We start from the raw sequence: 23983 nt of genomic DNA, 5'->3' as shown, positions 1-23983 counted from the left end.
TCCCCTCAATCCCGTCTCCCAGCGATTTCGTCCACAGCAAAAGAACTCGTCTTCCACCACCCTTCGTTTCGTCCCCCTTCGTCGTCCACCCTGAGCTTACCCAGCAAATGCCGAGCCGCGACGGACTGATTTGAGAAGCCCCATCGACGGACTGATTTCATGACCCCCATCGACGGACTGATTTCGAAACCCCCATCGACCAAATAATTTCGCGACCCCCATCAACGGACTCCATCTTCGCGACCCCCATATTTTGCAGGTATGATTTTCTGATCTATGATTTTGGGGATTTTTTTGCCATTAACTTCATCCCGATGAGTTCCTTGATTATTTTGAGCTTGTTTTGATTATGGCAGTGCTTGGGTGATGAATTTTAAGCTTACAGTGCTTGTTTTGATTATAGCACCATGTGTTTGATGTAATATTTCACAGAAAACCTGCAAAATTCTAGGAGGAAAGTGATGGCTCTGAGCTTGGCGGCGATTGAGCTTGGCGGCGGCGACAGCTCTAGAACGAACAGAGATGGAGGAAGGTGATGGCTCATGGCGATGGAGGAGAAATTCACTGCACGGGTCTTTTAGAGGAAAAGGTGAACGATGAGTGAAATGTGAAAAGTGAAATGGGAAAGTGAAAAGGGAAGAGTGTAATCAGATGAAAAAGGATGTATTTTACTTTTTATGAAATAGTCTACGTGTCTTGCTGTGATTGGAGGCTGTTTATCTCTTAATACCAGCCCGTCTATTCCGAAGAGGAACTGTATTTCAAAACATTAACATCTTTGTTGGTTTTCGTCTATATGTAAACATTACTGATGGCGAATAAAGATTAAATGAATTAAGTGGTAAAAACGGGGGAGCCTTGTGAAAGGGACCAATGCAGTGGGCTTTCAAGAAAAAGGAAGGAAGAGTTGCAGAAATGTAAGACACACTACTTACTTATAACCTCATGTCCAGTCCAACTCGGAATGCCAAAATGTACCGGAAACATATTGCTGGTTTTACACGCGCCTTTTTTCATTACAAATGGCGCCTGAGGATTCACATTTTGAATTGGAAATGTAATGAATAAGGGAGATCGGATCTCACATTTTGTTATTTATAATGTGGAGGATCGGTTCTAGTACTATCAGCTTGACATGGACGTCTGTACATGAGTCTAAGAATAGCATTCAGCCATCAGAATCCATCTCGTGGAATGGTAATGGAACTTCCTTCACTGCCCTGTAGTTTCCGACGTTGTTTAGATGCTCATTCTCCAACCTGTTTAGGGACAGTTTACCATTATCAGAAGATTTGTCCCCTTTTCCATTATATATAGGTCACAATGTACCCGGCCTTTTGACTGTACTGTTTTTCAAAGGTTCCCGTTAATATTGCCTTTTCTTTTATGCCCTTTGGATACTACGTGAAAAATGAAGTTGATTGGAGTTGTCTCCAAGCTTTTAGAGGCAGGATCATAAACACAATATCCGCTAATGTAGTTGTTGCTTTACGGACCCAAACTCTCGAAAAGTTGATCAAATGGTTCAATCTTTATCTAAGAAAAATGCTAAATGTACATGAGAAAAATGCTAAAGTTGATCATGTGGTTAATTCTCTTCCAAGACACGAAAATAACTTAATCATGTGAGATCGAAAGTACCTATAAAAGTTCCAATGCCCGCGACGAATTACTTCTAATGAAGCCAAGACAAAATCTAGCAGCCGTTGTTGAACATCGTTAACGTTCAACTTCAACACAGATTCCACCCATGCGACTCTTAGAACAACATTCAAGGCCTGCAGTTCAGTTTCTCATCTCTTCAGATCTTGAGATTGTGGTTTAAAAGAAGGCCCCCAAAATTCTATCAAAGATTCAAAAGGAGAAGAGAGTGATCAGAGAGATAAGTACTCACGATGGATACATAGTAGATGTTTTTGTTTTTCAGAATCAAATCATCTCTTAGCCATGAGTTTTTGGAGTTTTGTTTAAGAAGCCCCCAGTCCTTCACAAAATCCCAGTAACACTGATATACGGTGGCCACCACGGAAGTCACTATGACTACGGGAAACCATATGCTGTGGTGGTCGTGATTCTTGTGATCATATGTTAGCCTCGCGCCGGCTGCCACCATGGCCGAAACATACTTCCCCATGTTAGCCAAATGCTCCACGTCATTGCTATCAAACCATCGTCTTGCACACTTGTAATTACATTGAAAATTAAGCAAGGTGTTAGTTGGATCAGATACATAGACATAGGCTTTTACAAACAGTACTAACGATTTAAACAACCGATTAAACTACTATTTCAGAAGCATACACACACACGCATTTATATAAGGAGTTCTGGGGATCTACCTGCATTGCACGCCAATAGTATGGCATGAATGAAATGACATAAGATAGATCCTTGAATAGCCTTCCGTTTCTGCAGGTTTCATAGTGGTGTGTTCTAAAACTTCCTTCCAGAAAGTAGCAGGCTGCGGATTCCATCTGCCTCAACAACGGAATCTATAGAAAGGAATTACCAAAGAAATTAATTGGATATAAATGCAGCATGATCAGTGTGTTGCGAAAAGAGAGTACTGAATCTAAAACAAATTGAAATGGACGAAATTCAGCGAGTAGGCTTTAAGATTGAGTGGTTACCTGGCTAGTAAGCTGGTCGGCCATGAAAAAGTCGACCAACACAACCTGCGTAGAATAGAACTCAAGTCATTATATTGCAGAGAATGAATAGCATTTTTTAACCAAAGGAGAAAAGAAATGCATAGATGTACCTTATAAAATGGAGAGAAGAATATGTTACGAATAATACGGATAAAGCAGTAGCGCGTCGTGCGATAGAAGATGTCCAATGGGCATATTAGCAGAGCGAGGAAAAACTGAAAAAGGGATTCACGATCAGAACAAAGGGATAAAGCAGAGCGCGTCGTGCGATAGAAGATGTTGGGTTTGTGAAGAGGGTCTGTTTGGACAGTGAGATAAGATGAGATGATTTGAGATGATTTGTAAATAGCAATGAGATTATTAGTTGAAATTAGATGAGATGAGACCAGATAATCACCTCTGTATCCAAACGGGCTGATAGTTATGGCTTGTGTCACAATTCCCTGGTAATTGGGAAGTCCATAAAGTGCTGCACCCCTTGAAACTTTTGACTCTTTAACTAAGTTATTTTTTAGTTACAGTGTTCTAAAACAGTCACGATCATGTTCTACGTGACGATGTAGGAAGTATCTATGAAATTCTTATCATTATGACTACATTCGATATTGGCAAGAAAATTAACAAATTTTCACCTAACATTTTAATTAACATGCTACATTATGTAGGGGCCGGCAATAGCACATAACATCCTAAATTTCTTTAAAAAGGGAAGAATCTCCATGCTATATAAAAAGAATGGACAGAGAAAATTGCTGGCACCAACCAAAAGAAGAATTGCAGGAATGGCATCAACTTGGCCAGGTGAGACGCCACTGGCCCGCAAAAGAAGGTGGACGACCATCGCCCCGACCACAATGGTCATGAGGGTGGTGCAGATGAGGAAGGCATCTCTGTACTTAAGGGATGTATTTGGTGAGAATCCAAAGATGAAGTTGTAATTGATCCTCTTACTCTTCCACATGAACAAATTGCACCCATACATGAACAGGTGCAAGCTTAGTAACGCAAACACGCTGCAAAATGTCACACCTTCACTGTTAGTTTGTCAATATCAGATGCATGGGTACGTTTTTCATCTTAAATTTTGCATGAAATGCATGATACAAATATGCAAAATATGTTCAAAATTGATAACGTTAAAAGCGTACTGTGAACAGCACCCCAGTACTTTTAGAAGAGATGAACGGCTTCGAATATAAATGAAGTAGAAAAATCAAGTAATTAATAGAAAACTGTATTCATTTGAGTTTGTTTCTTCACTTGCATTCTTACCAACTATCCAATGATCAAAATAGTACTGAGCTATTTCAATAGGATTTTAAGTTATTTTTTACCATTAAATCCAGACAATCGAGTTCAGTTCAGTTCAGACGATTCTCTTTCTTTTTTTTTTTTTTTTCCTTTTTTTACTTGTCAACTAATTACAGTGATCAGTACTGATGATTTCAATATCCTGAATTTATGATGATTTTTTTTATTTTTTTTTACTTAAAAATTATGCTTCTATATATTGCGTACTATGAAACTGAATTATATGCATGCCACTTTTATATGATTAGCAATATATAGTTGGTATATGAATGTGGGTAGAAAATGAAAATGATATAGGACAATGTGAGAATTTAAGGACCACCACCTGAAAACCGGATATACTCCATCCATATAAGCTATCTCTGTAGGAGGGGAGAACATACGCGACAAGTGCGCTAAGATTGCATATATAGTAAACAATGATACAAAACACCCAGTAAACAATCCTGCAAAACAGACCCAAAAAAAAAAAAAAAAAAAAAACAATAATAATTAGAAGAAAACAAGACTTTATAAGGAACATTATTCATCAGGAAAAAAAAAAAGATTATTCATCAGAAGTGGCAAAATTCCTTTTGAAAAACCAGCCACCCCAGTACTGTTTTGGTGGGGAGCGGGCTGGCCTACTGAAATTAATTAGGAATGATTAGTGACGAATAATCCCACTAGGCATGCAAGTATATATATATAGTGGCCAGCATGCATGCAGTAGTAGGGGGTTCAACATGAGGAGATCAATTAATAGTAATAGTATATATAATGTGGCTTAGTGAAAGCTAATTACCAACAAAGAAGGTGATCATGTGAGAAGCTTTTTTCTCATGTTGTGGCCGCAGGAATTTCATTGCCTTTTTCCTGTCATTGCTGGCGAAGTGCTTTATGAATATGGATTCCACTTCGTCCATCAGTTTAACCACCTTTTCATCAGACAAAATAATTATAATATATATTAATGGCTATATATTAATATCAAATCATAACGCCTGTTAATTCTCTATAGGAAAATGATATATATATATATATATATATATATATATATATATATACCATCATTTTCACAATTTTATAGATAATTAAATCACAAACATTTTTATAAAATAATAATATCATTTTATAAAAAAATATTCTTAATTTAAAACATGGCGAATTATAAATCAATTTTACGGATATCATTGCTCTTCTTTTATCATTAAAAACCATAAACAAGGTTTCAATCCACAAATCAAATGATGATAACAAAAGTTGCTAATGTTTCGATGATGGGACTGACCACGATCGGTTACGTACCCATGGCCTGTCACATGATTTTGAAGTGTTTGAGAGCTTTGATCAACACCAAGTCGTTAATTATAAAGATAATAAAAATGATAAATAATAATAATACCAATATTAGTATAACAATCCTTTGAAGTTTGAGCAACTGATCATGATCATGAGGCCGTGGCAATTCATCATTTTGTCAAAATAAGGACGACGCTGGATGCATGGATGTCTAAAATATTAATTAATTAATTGGTAGTACGGTTCACGATTCAATTAAATGTCACATATCTAAAGAAACTATATAATGTGCGGTAATTGTGCATATATATATATATATATAATACAATTAATTATATAGTGGGAAGAGCTACGTATATATATATATATTATACGTACGTACAAGATCATGTGAGATCATAAATGTGACACATGACACACACACACACATATATATATATATATATATATATATATAATCGTCACACTTCTCTTAATTCATTGGTCATGATTTCAGTACTGTCTGATTTTTATTTTTTATTTTTTCAACTCATGACTAGTCATAAATAGACCACTATTTGGTTGTGAAATGCAAAAGGTTTTGAGCCTCAAATAATTCAAATTAGGGTGCGACATTAGGCTATATATATATATTATAATATTATATATGCATGGTGCGTGAGTGAGAAAATCCAGAATAATTAAAGAAGCATCATTAATACTCATTAATTCTTGACCTAGCTAGCTGATCTACGTACGTGCACGTCAAATGCAAATTTATAAACCACGTACGTCGTGCACTTGCTAATTAAAATATTTTTTATTTTTATTTTTATTTTTGAATGAGTGATCAGAGATCATCATCAGGGAATAATAAGGGAGAGATAGATATTTTAAACTAGTGCTAATCGATTCATTAAACAATTAATATATATATGTCTTTAATTACCTTATCGGAACTAATAAAAGGAGAGGCCTTCACTGCTTGTAGATAATTCACAGAAGCATGCTGGTTGGATACCTGCATGCCGGCCACATGATATTGATCAAATACCTCTTTATATATAAATATATATATATATTAACAGAATAATATATAGCTCATGTGTAGACTTAAATTAATTGAGAGGGAAAATTGCACCAGTTCTACTATATATAATTGTACTTACAATGAAAAAATTCAGTGCATGCAGTAATTATATAATTAATGGAGGTAGCGTATAGCTGACCCAAAAAATGAAACCAAAAAACGATCAAGGATGGACCTGTCAAGATCAGTCTGGTTTTCGACATTAATTTCGGGTAAAAATTAATCAGAATTTGATTTTAGTAGGGGAAAAGATCAATTAAAAGAAGAAGGAATTAAAGGTACTACTGCTCCAATTATAAAATCCATTTAGGTAACCTGGAAAATATGACTCATATATAGATGGTTATATTAGGAACGTCATTAAGTATGACTCATAGATAGCTGTTTGGAATCTAAGGGCTCGTTTAGGGAGTGAGATGAGATGAGATGAGAATTTTGTGAATAGTAATAAAATAGTTTAAATTGAGTATTTTTTAGATTATAGAAAATGAGAGAGAAAAAGTTAAATTAATATTGTTAAAATATAATTTTATAATATCACTTTTGTTTTGAAATTTAAAAAAAATTGAATTGTTTTTATTTTTTGTTTAAAAGTTTAGGCAAATTATAATGATTAATTTAAAAATATTTGTATTTAAATTATATAATTTGAAGATATTATAATAACTACTAGTCCATAGATCGTTGTTAGGAGTCTCACAGTCTTCATGCATGCTGCATGTGAGGTACTCTCGACATCATTGTCTCCGAAACCGCCAAGCTAGCAAGCTTAATTATACCTAAGCAATTAAGGGATCGATATTTGTACGTACCGATCATATATATATATATATATACACACACGCTTACTCATCATTTTACACTACCCACTTTATATATTTTAATATTATTTTAATTATTTTTTATTTTATTTTATTCTCCTTAACCTAATTAAGTTATTCTACTTATTATCCATACATCACAATATATTTGTTATAATAAAAATGAAAAAAAAAATTAAAATAAGTGGTGTGTGGTGTGTGAATATGATAGGTAGAATTATTCTATATATATATAGGCAAGTACTGTTTAATTCATTAATATTGAATGATTGTATTCCTTTAGTTTTATTGGAAAATGATCGTATTCAATGTCATTTAATTATGTGAAACTGAAAGCTAGCTGTAAGTGCGCAACCAAATTAAAGCACAACCAGCTTAATTTAGTAGTACTAGTACTTATATATGCATGATGACATTTGTCCAGAATAACATGACTAAAATATCTGTCTAATTCGTTTTGTCTGTATGTTCTCCTTGATCTATATATATATATATATATATAATATGTGTGTGTGTGTGTTGTGTCAAGTATGTATGGTATATGCATTGATCATCATCAGATATTTCTCATTTGGTAAATTGATGTTCCAATAAACCACAGCACCGTACCTTGTCAAACTTCTTGAGTATCTTTGTAAACGCCATCATGTTCATCGAACTGCCAAATTAAATAGTTTCTTCGATTAGAACAAGCAAAATTCAGATAAATCTCTACATGATGTATAACTCGAGGGGAAAAAAAATTGATCACGCCCATGCATGCATGCAGGTACCACATTCATGAGTATTTATTGCGTTGAAGTCACTAATTAAATATATACTTGATGGGGCTCATTCTAATTAGCGAGTGACACATTTATAATTCGAAGCTAGCTAGCATTCGCGATTCTTATGCTGAATGAACTGTATGCATGCTTGCTTCAAGGTTATATATAAATACACACACACACACACACATACATACATCAGCTATTGCAAACCAATAATTTCCAGATCGGATCCATTTAATTTGAGGTAAAAACCAAAACAGTGTTTATTCCAAAGGAGACTTCTTCTGTTTTTACTTAAGAATGATTTCTACTGCTTGTGACATCATGTAATCTCGTAATATATATACATATTATATATATATATATATATCTATGTATGTATGTATGTATGTATGTATGTATATATATATATGTATATATATATATATGTAATTTTGTCTATTGGAGCTTCCAACCTAAAGCTGGAAATTAACCAGCCGGTATCTTATGAAATTGGTTGCAGGTTTGATTATATAAAATCAAATTATTTTATCCATTTTCATATAATCATTACAACTTTTTCAAACTCCAACACAAAATATAATAAAAAATTCATTTTTTTCAAATCTTAAAATAAAAATAATATTAAAAAATAATATTATAACAATATTTTATTCAATTTTTAACAAAATATCTGATTTCATCTTAACTGCGTAACCAAACGAGGCATTTATTTATTTATCTATTCAACAAACTAAAGAGGTTATACCGCAAGTTAATGAGATTAATCCTTCTGATCTATATTTAAAATTGTTATTAGTTTTCACGTCGATCACAAATTAAGTAAAAGAATTAATAAATAGAAAAATATGATAAAAGTAAACGTATAACCTGTAAGCTTTGAGCAGACCAAGTACTCTATAGAGCTCCACATAGGCCCCTCGAATCATCTTCTCTGCAGACTGAACCTTCTTTCGATTAATCAATTGATCTCCAGTACGGCAGTACTCTTTTTTGGGACTGATCTTCACCAAATCTTCCCACAGCGATGATGTCAAGGCCGCGATCACGCGTGTTGGTGTTTCAGCAGGAATGTCAATCTTCACGCCCATCTTAGGCTTCGCTTGCTTTGTTAGTTTTGTCTTCGTCTCGCTATAATTCCTAGTACTACTGTTTCTTTGATCTAGTGCTGCTATTACTTCGTCAGTCGACTCCGATATCTGATCATGACTAAGGTTTTCAGCTAATTCAATAGAGCTTTCTGCAAATTATAAATTTCATCACAAATATTAATTAGACATGATCACACACACATTTAATTGCCCTGTTATTTTGAAAAAGAAAAAAGAAATTAATCCCATCAACATATGATATTATATTATATGGAAAACTATTTGACAAAGATCAAGTCGTTCAACGTTAAATGGAAATTAAAAAGAAAGGCCACAAAAATAAGGCCATGGCCAATTGACTTCAAAATAGTCAAAGTTTCCCATGTGTTTCCAGTCGTGTTTATCATTTCACTACAATAAAATTCCTGCCAAAATGATCAATAGTTAGAAATAATCATTTTCATCTCAAATAACTCGTTATAAATATTCATTTTTCTTATGTTAAATTTAGTATGTCTTTATATATATATATATATATATAATGACGTTTCTTTTTCTAAGATCCCAGTTAAAAAATTAAAATTAAAATGTAGACTTAGGTTTCGTTTGGAAACACAATTCATCTCAACTCATCTCAACTCATCATTACAACTTTTTCAAATCTCAAAACAATAATAATAATAATAATAAATAATATTCTAATAATATTTTATCAACTCACTTCAACATCCAAACGCACTCTTAAACTATATTTATTCATTATGATAATCTCGATCATATATATGAAGTAATAACTTGAACCAATTACACCTTAGGAAATTTTATAGGGGTATATTTGACCATGTGTCAGCATGACATTGTTCCATATCTAAAGTACTTGGACTTTACGGGGAATTAATTCTATACCCTACATGCAGCATGCAACGGAGAAATGAAATTTCCGTGCACACGCACGTATAGAATTAGGTTGGTTTGATTATATAAAATGAAATTATCTTATTTTATTTTAAATAATATATTTATTATAAATTTTTAAAAATTTCACACAAAATATAATAAATAATTTAATATTTTTAAATTTAAAAATAAAAATAATATTAAAATAATATTTTATTTAATTTTTAATAAAATATATCATCCTATAACTACGCAATGACTTGCTGCTTATCTATGGTCAGACCAATTGAATCGCTCCATGTCGCTGAGTCATCATTCTAGGCAAAAGTCAACAAATATGGAATTACCATTTTACCCGCATACCGATGAACAACTCCGAGGAATGACCTAACATGATCAGTATTCAGTGGCCCCATTTTTGGCTGCGCACTCAACTTTGTGGCACGTAAAACTGAGAAATTATAAAAGTTACCAAAGGAAAGGAAGCTCACCGGAATAATTAGAAGACCGGGGAGGAGATACAGATGACCAAGAAGGAGGGGAACTTCCGAAGTTTGGACTGGACGGGGAGTTTTTCTGGAGACGGATGTGGCTGAGAACTTGCTTATTGTCCATCAAAAACTGCAGCTGTTTCTTTAAAATCTCTGCTTTCTCAACAACCTCACTCTCTCTCTCCTTATAAAATTGGTTGATCTTATTATGTTCTTCGTCCAATTTCTCGAAGAATATCCTGACCTATACAATCAGAAAATACCCATATATATAAAATCAGAAAATAGACAAATAAAATAAAAGATGATCAATATGATGGATCGAGTACAATATTCAAAGAATTTGCTTTAAAAAAAAAATGTACCAAAATGAATTAAACAGTAAATTGTGACAATGTACAAGTAGTTTAACCTCATCTTCTTGGGAAAACAGTTGAGAGAGATCAGTTTCGTACACCTCCTGATCTTCACCGTCCTCCAGGCTTTTACTCCTCCTGAGCTGCAACAGAAAATGGATATATCAGGGAGAGGCTTCTTGCTTTCTCTAGTGTCTTTTTCTTTGGAGCTTTGTGACTTTATTTTCTATGACTCACGATTGTTTCGTGAGATGATGAGTGTGTGCCTGCAACCGTTTCGTTTGCTTTCGTGAGAGAACGAGAAATGAAAGGAAAGCATGCAGAAGAAACCAATGGGTTTTGTATTTTCTATTTACATTTATTTTCTTCTTCTGGTAGTTGACAAACTTGTGCATCACTCAAGCTTTATTTTTCAACAGCCACAAACGTCAAAACGGCGAAGGGAGAGTTCTAACTTCTAAGAAACGTAACATGCAGCTAGCGGGGTTTTAGCTTTGTACGAAGCACTAATATTATGCATGGAACCTGACTATAAGTGATTTAGAAATTCGTCATTTCTCATATAGGATCCTGCAACTCGCTATTAATATTGTAAGGTAGATTATCGAAATGGAAAATAATTCCTGAACAGCTTGCGCGAGAGAAATTAGACAGAGGATCCTATCTAGTACGCAGGCCACGAGGACATGGAGCGAAATTCCAGAAACTCAAAGTCCAACGGTAGAAAATCAGTCTAGCTAGCTAGCTATCAGTGCATCGGAAACCCTCTGTGGTTTCTTCTGCCTGAAAATGACGTCACTTCACTTTCTGGAAATATTTCCCAACACGCATATATACAATTACACAACAAGACAAAAATCCGAACAGCGCGCACTAACTTTTTGGGTGCAAAAAATAACTACGACCAAAAAGCTTTCGTAAATGTCTGACGCTTTTTAGCTAGCCATCGTAGATCACCGGGAACTCGTAACAGTCGCCGGAAAATCCAGAATGAAGCCAACCCGAAATCAGAAACTACGGGAAAAAAAAAACACACACACAAAAAGAAACAAAGTCACCGGAATCCGGTCATACAGTACGCGTTCATATTACGCGTGTGTGTGTATGTGTTATGTACCTGAATCACATCAGTTTGGCTATCGGAATTGCGGAACTTGTCACAGATTTTCCAAGCGGCCAAGCGTACGGGTTCGAAAATGGACAGACTATAGTCGCCGTTCATGTCTTGGCGGGGATGTTTGGGTAATCTAGATAGCTTGATCTTCTTTATATGCCTCTTCAATTCCCTATAGCTCAGGTAAGCATCCCTCCATTCAGGGATTAGCTGACCTTCGAGCTCCTTTGAGAACTTCACCATGTTTTGTTATTGAAGTATTATGGAGGGGGAAGAGTGAGGAAAAATGAAAGACGAGCTTAAGAGGCCGTAAGAATGTGATCAGAGAGGTTTACATATATAGATGAAGAGAGAGCCGTGGAGACAAAATCAAAGACAGATTTTGCCACTCAGATGTGGATATTTTTAATGTCTTTACGGATTCTTTTTTCTTTAACTAAAGGGGGTACCGTGAATGGCTGTGATCATTTTTTTTAAAGAAAAATAATAATTATAAATAATGTGAATGCTAGTACTACTGATCATTTTGTGGATGGAGCCTTCTCAGGTGGTAATTAATTTTGGATAGCCATGGGACTGGGACGAGAGACCTTATCATTGAACTGGCTATGCGAGATATGCAGGTTAATTTATGTAAACCAAAAGAGAAGCAAATTAAAAACAATATAATTGGGTACACTAGAGATATATACCATTTATGTAAAACCTGCAGATCATCAATCGCAATAATGTGCCGACTTTGCGGCTGCTAAACTACTACTCGTGGGTGCGGCAGCTTGATGAATAATGCAAGTTTGATCTTCATTGCATGATATTAAAACAGATTTCCTATTTCAGAAAGTACTGCAAATTATATATATATATATATAATTAATTGAATAATCACAAAGTGCAAATTAATTAGTAATGCTAGTAGATCAGCTAGCTTTGAAGAAAAAGCTATTTTCTTCACCTTTTTTTTTCCTTTTGGGGGATCGAGTATATATAACAAGTTTCATCGATCACTTAATTAATTAATATAAGGCACCAATTAATTCAATAAAGATCCTTTAATTGCCTGTTTGCTTTTGTTTGATCTTAATTTGTAAATGGTAACGCGTATGTACGTAATTGCTTGGTCTATACACAATTAAGGCCGACAGTTATATACATATGTATGTGATCATGTGAATGAAGTAGTACTCGAGTACGTACTCAGCGAATCTCGAACATAACAAGTTAAAAGAAGATAGAAATAATGGGAAGTTCTTAGAAATCGTGGCGTCCAAAACTTCAGAGTATGTGGCCAGAGTTTTACTATACAATCTCAACTGTTTACGTGTAACGCCCCAAACCCGGTTGGTCCGGAGAATTACTACATGTCACTTAAGAACATGTTTCCCAACACAACTAAAATAAAACTCCAAAACTTTATTAGCAAAACTCAATCTAATGTAATCTAAAAAAACCACATTGAAAACTCTACAAAGTCATTACTGCATAAAAATAAACTAAGGCATCCAAAATCTCTCGGTAGTCGTAACAAACCAAACTAATACTTTCATAAGTCTTACTAAAACCCAAGCCCAAAATATAAATAAATCCAAAAGACATTAAAACTAAAGGACATCAAAATTCATTCTTCTAACATCTTCTCCCAGCTTAATCATTCACACCAATCTAATCCAGGTCCTCAGTTGGACTCTCCACATCATCTGAAAAATATTATAAAGATAGGGGGTGAGTTATCAACAACTCAGTAAGCAGAGAACATATGCTAGCGTGCAAACATGAGCATTTACAAAGTATAGCATGCAGAACAAAACATTTTCTAAAGTTATCATGCAGAGCAGAACATATTTTCAAAAGTAACAGAGCGATGGTTTTAAGACACGTAAAACCCATAATACTTTGGCATAACATAAACTGAGTATCATCATCAGATCAAAACAGAGCATCAAACAGAGCAGAGACCATGTTTCACCCCCGTGGTAGGGTTGTGCTAACCCCGGTGGCCAAACCAGGCAGAGACAGAGGTGAAATCTTTCCTTTATTCTTCTCGGAGCCCCGAGTGTGCACACAGGAAAGACCACAATAAAACCACTTTGTTTCCAAAGTGGGTGCACTCAGAGACAGAAGTTGGTACCAACCCAAACAGAACAGAGCATAACAGAGCAGAGCAGAGCAAAGCAGAGACAGAGTCAGATACGAAAACCAGTACACCATGCCAAAGGTTTTCAGATGTTATATCAAAATAATACAGAGTATTAAAACAGAATCAGACAGTTTACACACACTGAACACAAAAGCCAGAATATCTTTTCAAATAAATGCACAACTTTTCATATTCTCAATATCGCTCATTTTTCAGATTTCAGAAATCACATGACAGAATTTAGCTCATGTCTACACAATGCATGTCAGAACATATTTTTCTCTTTTTCGTACAGATTTCATGAGTATGTAAATAAACGACCGTGGTTGGTTTTTGTTTTTTTCCAAGTTCTCATTTCACCACAAAAAAATATGCAAAGTTTTCAGAAAATCAACCTCAGTCTCAAATAATTCGTGTAAGGCCTAGCATAGGAACCCCGCTTACCTGAACAACTTAGCTTATCAAAAATTTCCTCAAAAATGTCGAGTCGAATATAAATTGTCACCTATAAAAAATAATAACATAATTTCCGTAAGTTTTCAATCAATCACAGATTTCGACATTTAATCATAAACTTCTAAAATAACCTATTTTAATATCTCAAAACTTAAAACCCTCATAATCTCAAGATATATCATCACTTCCTAAAAATCACCAATATTCACCATGACGAACGTCCAACTCAAAACACCAATATTTAAACCCGAAACAGCCAACAAATTTCATAGCATAAACCAGTCTCACACTAACAACTCCATCATCCAATCCAACCGACCCCCCTTACTCCTCGAACTCAGTCCGGCACAACCAACAAATTCACAGTAAATATGAATTAGCGCAGAAATACATTTAAATCTCAAAAGTTATTTGGGAAAAATACTTACAATGCTATAATATAATTTTTGAAAGATCACGGAGCTGTACGAAGCGACAACGCAGCAACAAAACAGTGCCAAATGCACTGTGGCCGAGGGTCTCAAAGACCCACTTTTGAACGGGTGCAAACGAAGACCCGAGATTGATAGGGTAGGGCCTAAGGATGTCGGTGAAGCTAGTGGTGGTGGTGGTTGGCCGTGCGTGGCGGCACAAAGGGGGGTTGAAGTGAAAAAATACCCAAAACGGAAATATTGATGGTGGGGCTTCACCGGTGACAGATCGGAGGTGGGGTTGGGTCCATTGGGTTGCTAGGAGGTCGATGATGATGTGGTGAGAAGATGGTGGCCGGAGGTGGCGCGACGGCGGTGCAGCGGTGCAAGGAGTGCCGCGGCTTAGTGATGCTTGTGGGAGCTAACGGCGGCGCGGTTGGGGCTGAGATTACAGGGTGGTGGTCGCCGGTGGCTGGGGAGGACGGAGGGCCGGCCGGTGTCGATCACCGCCGGCGCACGGCGGCGGGCTGAGAGGATGAAGGAACGGACGGAGAGAGGAGAGGGAGAGACGTGCCGCGCGGGAAGAGGCCAGGAAAAATAAAAGAAAAGAAAGAAAAGAAGGAAAAAAAAAAAGAAGAAAAAAGAAGAAAAAGAAAAGAGGAAAGAGAAAATGTAGGGAAAGAAATGAGGTCTAATTCTCACATCTTGGGTCACAAAAATGATCCAACGGAAACGATTTTAAAACAGCAAGTGAAATAAAATAATTTAAACGCAGCGATTAAAATGAAATTAAATAATTAAACCCAATAATAAGCTAATTTAATATGAAAAACAATTTAAATGTATTACAATAATCAACTATAAAAAATCATTTCAGAATAATTTTCACAAAATTAAAAATCATAAAAATAAACCCACTAAAAATCTAACCAATTTTAAAACAAGTGAATAAATTTTTAAATTAATAATAATAATCTTTCAATTAAAAATACACTAAAATATGGGATGTTACATTACGCAACTCCCGCACTCTAGTCAACGTGGATTTTATTTTATTTTTTATTTTTTTTAAATAAAGAAAACGTGCATTTTGGTGCAAAGATCTCCGGAACATGCATTTCAAACCCCCCCCCCCCCCCCGCATTCTTCCTCACGTCTCTAAAATCCTTCCCCTACGTTCTCTCATCCCCTCCACTCCCCAGCTCATGTCCTTTCGCCGGCCTCACCCTTTCCCTGCCCCGTGTGGCTACATTACTCCGGAACTGTGTGGCTCCACCACTCCGGCATCGTATAAGAAATATTTTCGTATAAGAAATATTCTCGGGTCCGTACGGCTTCTCCAGCTTCACCATTTTCACACGGCTTCAGTCCTCCGCTAGTATTGTATTTACCGTTGTCGAGAGTCACTGTATTTCGTCTTACAAGGGTAAAAAATTAAAGAAAAGGGTTTTTATTTTTCTCTTTTTGTTTCATTTCTCCATTCCTAGCATTTCTCAAAAATGTGTGTTTATGTGTTTATGGATCTGCGATTTGATATTTGTTTGATCAGTATTTTTTGGGATTTTTTTGTTGTTGATGTTGTATGTATGCCACTGATTTTTTAGCTGTTGATAACATCTGAAATGAGCCAATTTGATGTTTGTTTGATCTATGTTTTGTGGGGTTTTTGGATTGTTTTTGTGGTATGTATGTCACTGATTTTTTGGTTGTTGATAACACTTGAAATGAGCGAGATTTATTGGTTGAGGGTGGGTGGTTGGAAGGGGAAAACACAGAGGGAATATACCAAAAAGAGTTTCACAGCTTTGATATACAACATGGTATAAGGTTCATAAGCATGGTCTCAAATTTTTGAATAACTAAAATTTATACCATTTACTAGCTCCTTTAAACAGAACCCCTGAATAAAAACGTGTGAGCTTAACCAATCAAGCAAAAGGAGCTTCCTGGTATTTTCTTGAAGAAAATACAAAAATCTATCCTACACAGCAAACTTCTGGATCCTAAAAGATTAGTTTGAAGCTCCTAAAGAACCAGACCATGAGAATATTTGGCCAAGACCTATTTTTTCACTGTGAAAACTATTGTGTTGTCAGCATCGTGTTAATTGTATATAATATAACACTGCATGTATAGTTTAAGACCTTTTGTAGTAAAGATTCTTGTAGGTCTTTCGATTAAGCCTCTCAATAGCCCTTGAGTATCTCATTGAAGTTGACATTTTCAACTTTAATTTGATGACGCAAAGAAACAAAAAAGGAAAATATCAAAAGTATGCCTTGTGCAGTAAATTCTAGTTTTTTTTTTTTCTCATGATCAACTACTTACTCTTGTCATAGCTATCTCTACTAAAATCAAATTACCCGAAAAATGGTTGTTTTGGCATTCCATGATCTTTGAGCCCTCAAACTGCATATCATATTGGGAAAAAACAACATCTTTTGATTGTATAAATATTTCATTGGAAAAAGAGAATGAACCAAGTGCTTAGGCATGCCACCTAATGCTTGGAGATCTAGACACACCATGCCATATGATTTTTTGGACCCTCAAAGTACTCGGGCAAAGTTGACATTTGACAGGGAAAAGAAGACTTCTTAATATTTGAGCATGACGTTTCTGTCATTCTTTTTCTTTTTCTCTTTCCTTTTTTTTTTTTTCAATTATCTTATAAGGTTTAAGCCCTCCGGTCTTCTTCCTGGCATTTAAGCCTCTAATGTCCTGTTTTAAATAAGCTACAAGACATTTGACATCCACCATTCCAAGCCTAAAATATATATATATATATATATATATATATATTTATATGTATATATATATATAAATTGTCTTTTATCAGTACTCTTAATTATCAACTGCCCAAAGTAATACATACGTCGTTTAAGAGTTGCATTTGGTTGTGCTGCCATTTTACCATTTTCCAAAAATAGGAAACAAGCCATTATCTTTTGTCTAGTTTCCAAGTATTTGGAAACTGAAACCATGATGGTTAATGTCATGGTGGTGGTGACGGTGGTGGTCGGATGCTGACCAAAGAGGCAATATGCTGGCAATGGCAGCAATTGTGGTGGCATGGCTGTGGTGTTGTTGGTGGGAAGATAGCATGGATTTGGTGTTCCTAAACAGTAGTGATCCTAATGGAGTAGTTTTGCCTGTCGTTTTTGACAAAAGTATCAACTTATAGTCTCTTCTTTGAGAATTATGTATCACATTCTTTTATTTGAAATGAATGTTAAACCAACGTGTTTTGTTTTTTCCTTTCCTTTATGTTCATTTTTTCTGACAACGACAACAGATTTGGTGTTCCTAATGAGTAGTTTTGGCTACCGTTTTTGACAAAAGTATCAAATTATAGTCTCTCTTTTGAGAATTATGTACCGCATTCCTTTTATTTGAAATGAATGTTACACCAACGTGTTTTGTTTTTTTCTTTCCTTTATCCTCATTTTTTCTGACAACGACAACAGATTTGGTATTCCTAATGGAGTACTTTTGGCTGCCATTTTTGACAAAAGTATCAAATTATAGTATCTCTTTTGAAAATTATGTACCACATTCCTTTTATTTGAAATGAATGCTAAACCAACGTATTTTGTTTTTTCCTTTCCTTTATCCTCATTTTTCTGACAACGATAACAGAAATAGGAAACTCTAGGTCACTTTTCAACTGATTGAAAAAAAATAATAACTGGAATGTTTACATATTGAAAAAATAGTGTTTTTGATCACTTTTCATTTGAAACAATAACTGACTTACTGCTCGCATTTACAAGTGGCCAATTTTGTCTTGAATGGGCTACTTTAAATGACTTTTTATGCAAGTTTTTTTTTTCCAGCTCTTAGCTTCTAATTATATGTCTTCCTTTTGTGTACGCCCTCTATACTTGGACCATGCCTAATTAATTATGAGGATTAATTATGAAGTTTAGATGATTAATGCATAGTTGTTAGATATATGGGATATTTCCTTCTTCTTTTTAGTATATAAACTATAGCTTGTGACTGTAGGTTGAGGGATTTCTTATGCTGATATGATATTGTAACACTCAATAGTTATTGAATAAATAGTGTGATGGGCGAAGAGGAAGATGAAAGCCACCCAGGCCTACTACATCGATTTCATCCAGCCAGGTATGATACGCATTGGTTATTTGAAAATATCGCAGTGTGAGATATTGTAAAATTTAGTTAATCCATTGTTTATTTTTATATTATGGAACTGTAAATCCATATAGCCTGTCATATATGATGCTTCCAAATATATATCCACATTCATATCTGTATGCTTGGGGTAGCCAGGTAACGTTATTTTAGTACATTGATTTTTTTTTAATACGTGGGTTTGAGTCATTCTAACAAAGTGGATTTTTTGCTGCATCTGGCACTGCCACCCTTTGGACCAACCTTCTCATCCCCTCTGTTGAGTAATCTGGAGGAGTTAAGACGAGGTGAAGATACAACCCAGGTAGTTCATTTCAGTCTCTTTTATGATTTTTTCTTGTACGTATGTTTTTTCCTTACTGAATAACGTGCATTCTGAAAAATTCAGCATTCGACGATGCAATCATGTGTGCCAACTATACCCTACCCACATTGCGCAAGTAAGTCATCAACTATGCCATCCAATGTTGTAGGTGAAAAATATTTAGAAGGTACACTTTTAACCATATGACATTAACATCCACTTTATATATTAAAAATGTATAATGCAATGTTCCTAACCACAACAACAATCCTTGTAAAAAACATATCCACATCCATATCCATATGCTTCGGGTAGCCAAGTAAAGTTAATTTAGTATATTGATTTTTTTTAATGCATGGGTTTGAGTGATTCTAACGAAGTTGATTTTTTGCAGCATCTAGCACTGCCACTCTTTGAACCAACTATGCCATCCCCTCTGTCAAGTAATCCGGAGGAGTTCAGACGAGGTGAAGATACAACCCAGGTAGTTCACTTGAGTCTCTGTTATGATTTTTTCTTGTACTTATGTATTTTTTTTACTGAATAACGTGTATTTCGAAAAATGCAACAGTCGACGATGCCACCCTGTGTGACAACTATGCATGTGTGCCAACTATGCCTTACCCACATTGCGCAAGTGAGTCATCAACTATGCCATCCAATGCTGAAAGTGGAAAAGAATTTAGGAGGTACACTTTTAACCATATGAGTTAACATCTATTGTATATATTAAAAAGGCAATGTTCCTAACCAAAAAAGTTCATTGTCAGAAACTTCATCCGACATAAATTTAGAGCCAAATGCGGAAAGGATGAATGAAGTATCAGATGATGATAATAGAGTTGAGCCTCCAAAATCTGGTATGCACTTTGCTACTGAAAAAGAGGGTTTTGGTGTTATCATAAAAGCACGAAGAGAGATCTGGATGGGGGTGTGAAGTATGTGACGATTAGTTCTGCACGAAGCGGCAGGTACTATCCTAGCCACAGTAATTTATCAAAGCCACGACCAATGACAAAAATTGTTTGCAAGGCAAAAGTAAATGCTCGCTTTGTGAATGGGGTATGGGTGTTGACGAGTATTGATCTTGTTCACAATCATAGTACGGTTAGCCCACAAAAATCTGGATTTTTTAGATCTCTCAAATGTTTAAATGAATATAGTTAGAGGATGCTGGAATTGAATGATAGAGTGGGTATTCGGATGAATAAAAATTTTCAAACACTTGTGGCTGATGCGGGGGGTTTGAGAATTTAGCTTTCCAAGAGAAAGATTGTAGGAATTTTATTCACAAAGCTAGATATTTAAGAATGGGTAAGGAGGTGGTGAAGTATTAAATGAATACTTTAAGAGAATGAGGAAAATGAATGATGGCTTTGTTTCTGTCATGGATGTGGATGATGAGTTAAGAGTTAGGAATGTATTTTGGGCTGACGCATGAAGTCGGGCAGCATATGAGTATTTTGGAGATGTTATCACATTCGATACAACGTACCTAACAAATAGGTACGAGATACCGTTGGCTCCCTTTGTTGGTGTCAACTATCATGGACAGTCCATACTCTTAGGGGCAGGCTTGATTTCAAGCGAGGATACATGCACTTTCGTGTGGTTGTTCGAGGCATGGTTGAAATGCATGAATGGACGGGCTCCCGAAGCCATTATAACCGACCAAGTCTGGACAATGAAAAATGCGATTTAAATTGTATTTCCGAATACAAGACATAGATATTGTCTCTGGCATATAATGCGAAAACTGCCCGAGAAATTGAGATCCCACTCGGCATACAATGCAGGGTTGAAGATCGCCATTCAGAGTGCAGTATATGATACACAAAGTTGTGAACAATTTGGGGAGAAGTGGGGGCAATTAATAAATAAGTATGACCTTATTGATAATGCATGGTTGCAGGGGTTATACACTGAGAGGTCATTTTGGGTACCAGTTTACATGAAAGGTATATTCTGGGCTTGTATGAGCACTACCCAACGGTTTGAAAGCATAAACGCATTCTTCGACGGATATGCGCATTCCGGTACGACGTTGAAAGAATTTGTAGATCAATTTGACAATGATCTAAAGAAGAAGGTGGAGTCGGAGACGACAGCTGATTTCCAATCGTCTAATGAAACAATCCCATGTGTTTCCCTATTTAAAATTGAGACGCAGTTTCAATCATTGTACATGAATGCAAAAATTAAAGAGGTCCAAGCAGAGGTTTGGGGATGCTGATGCTTTTATGTAACCCTTCACTTCTCAGCACAAAATGTAGCATTTCCACCTTCGATGTGTCCGAAGAAATTTCCACACCTGATGGACAGTCCAAATTTGTGAAGTACATAGTTTACTTTAATGAAGACAAATGCGAAGTTAAATGCACGTGTGTCCTGTTTGAGATTAGGGGAATTCTCTGTAGGCATGCATTTAAAATCTATCAGATGAAGTACATTCATGTGCTGCCAGAGAAATATGTGTTGGATGGATGGAGGAAAGATTTAAAGAGAAGATACACACTGGTTAAGAGTAGCTATGATGATTTACTAAGTCAGTGCGGATGCACGACGATATGAGTTTGTCGTTAAAAGATGTCTAAAATTGGCGACGCGTGTATCTCGAAATGATGAGCATGTGAATGCATTCTTTCATGTTTTGGATGAGTTTGAGCAGAAGTATGTAGGATTAGAGCCTGAGTCTGGTTCAACAAAGTTAAATGAGAGTGTGGTCGCCGATAAGGGTAATAAAATATTAAGTCTGCACGTTGTTCAGGGGAAAGGGAGACCGCCAACGAGAAGAAAGGTCCCGATAGTCGAGAAGGCTACAAGGAAGAGAAAAAAGAAACAGGTATTACATTTTGCATCGTCAGTTTGTGTAGATATAGTTTACTGCATACATCTATTGTTCCTAACAAAGTGGGAAATTTTTATTTTTCAATTTAGACTTACAGGAATCTATTTGACGACAAATCACAGAATGTTTACATCCCAATGTCAGAAGTTGGTGATACTGTTGATATCCCAACCCAGTTAGTGCTCTAACATAAATAAGGCCTTCGGCCAATGATGAGGTTTGAGGTTATTTCCACCTTTTGGTTGAAAGTTTCCTATTTTTAATGTAATAAAAGAAATAATTTTGACATTTTGAATATATTCAGGCTATGCCAAGCTTGCCCCATGGAACTTAGCATATATATTTTCCCCGAGTGTGTTTTTATTTTGGAGATCTCAACCTTTTGTGAACTATGGTGGAAGATAGAGATTGGGTATTTTGTCTGAAAGCAAATATGGTGGAAGCACTCTGATGCATTTTGCTTACTATCTTCAACTACCTTGTAGTGTAGTTGCTACAAAAGCTAAGTATTACTGTTGTTGGCAAGCATGAGAAAGTAAGATAATGTTGTATGAGTTTTAGCTGTTTCAAGCTTCCCACTGATGCTATAACACGCACAATAGTAGTTTCAGGATAATTTAATTGTGCACAAATGCATTACTAGGTGGGTAAGAAAATTAGAGTTTGGCGCAAGCAAGATTATTTTAGTTTTTCTATGCATATGAAGTGAAACATAACATGCCAATGAGACAAATATTTTCTTTCTTGGGATTTAGAAGCTTACGTTCGCTAACAAAGTTCTTTAAATATTTGAGAAAGTCTAAATATTTGTGAAAGTTCATTATATATGTGTAGGAATATGTACATGTTTCACTTTGCATTTACTATCTTTTTGATAATCTTGCAAAAGCAAATGGCTGCTTTTTGGTCCTGGTCAAGTCTTATGGAATGTGTCCAAGTTTTGGCTTAGGCAAAAGTTGGAGGTTATGTATTGGAAGTTGAAAGGAGAATTACTTTTGTGTAAAATTATTTGTATAACCACTTGATGAATTTTGAAGTTGCCATAGATACAATCTTGAGATATTTGTAAATAAATTTGTATAGAATAGTTTGACAGTTTTGTAGTGGTGCTTAAATTATGGTTGTGCTGCTAATGAAAATATAAAATATTGTTGTGGAAAAAGAACTATAAGATTTTTTGAAGAAGGTAGTTCATTTCCAGTGCATTAGATGTGGACTGGTAGCTACTTCCTTCGGCTAAGATGGTTGCTGCATTACTTGGTGAGTTTGGTGGCATTGTTAGTCTTACAATTTTGCTGACTTATTGTCTTTGGTTGAAATTTTCCATATGGACAGCTTTGAAAATTTCTTTCAAGTAGTGATCTTTGGCACTGATATTGGCGCTGAGAAGATTTACAGCAATATTTTTATGAACTGATGCATTTTCCTTTATGAATCATGGATGTATTTCCCTTTATTTCCTAGTATTTTCAAGTTGTGTTTCTTTCATGCATGGCAAAATTTTCAAAGCATGAAACATGAACTGCAACACTTTTGAGGGTGGCTTTGTTGTTAGGTTGATAATCGTATTCATTAACCGTTTCATTTATGTTTCCAGTGCAGCGGCTTGGGTAATTGCAGCATACATGATGAAATTTGAATGAGTGATGGCTTTGTTGTTAGGTTGATAATCGCAGCATTGGGTATTTTGTGTAATAGTTATGGAAGTGTACATAGGAAAATATGACATTGTTGGTGTTCTGTTGGGAATCTAAAAACAAAGTTCTGATGGGTGATATTGTATTACATTTTGTATAAGCTACAGATGCATTTTTATAT

At 35.4% G+C, this 23983-nt stretch overlaps 1 protein-coding gene across 2 annotated transcripts; it reads right to left on the bottom strand.

Moving 5' to 3' along the window:
• Positions 1–914: 914 nt before the first annotated feature.
• LOC121240994 (phosphate transporter PHO1) lies at positions 915–12154 on the bottom strand. Of its 2 annotated transcripts, none has more exons than XM_041138535.1 (15): positions 11856–12154; positions 10783–10881; positions 10383–10626; positions 8774–9143; positions 7743–7791; positions 6172–6243; positions 4747–4879; positions 4288–4408; positions 3415–3664; positions 2762–2866; positions 2631–2675; positions 2340–2492; positions 1895–2182; positions 1642–1778; positions 915–1259 (listed from the first exon to the last, which is right to left on the bottom strand). In XM_041138535.1, the coding sequence occupies exons 1-15, from the start codon at positions 12093–12095 to the stop codon at positions 1169–1171; spliced, it is 2397 nt and encodes a 798-aa protein (XP_040994469.1). In that variant the 5' UTR covers positions 12096–12154; the 3' UTR covers positions 915–1168. The 2 variants fall into 2 exon arrangements, with proteins under 2 accessions (XP_040994469.1, XP_040994477.1); XM_041138543.1 differs by having other exon boundaries at positions 10795–10881.
• Between the last annotated feature and the right edge of the window lie 11829 nt (positions 12155–23983).

The sequence above is a fragment of the Juglans microcarpa x Juglans regia genome, chromosome 1D, assembly GCF_004785595.1.
Source record: "Juglans microcarpa x Juglans regia isolate MS1-56 chromosome 1D, Jm3101_v1.0, whole genome shotgun sequence".
NCBI lineage: Eukaryota > Viridiplantae > Streptophyta > Magnoliopsida > Fagales > Juglandaceae > Juglans > Juglans microcarpa x Juglans regia.
The sequence above is the reverse complement of the archived record's forward strand: the minus strand, read 5'-3'. Positions and strand labels throughout refer to the sequence as shown.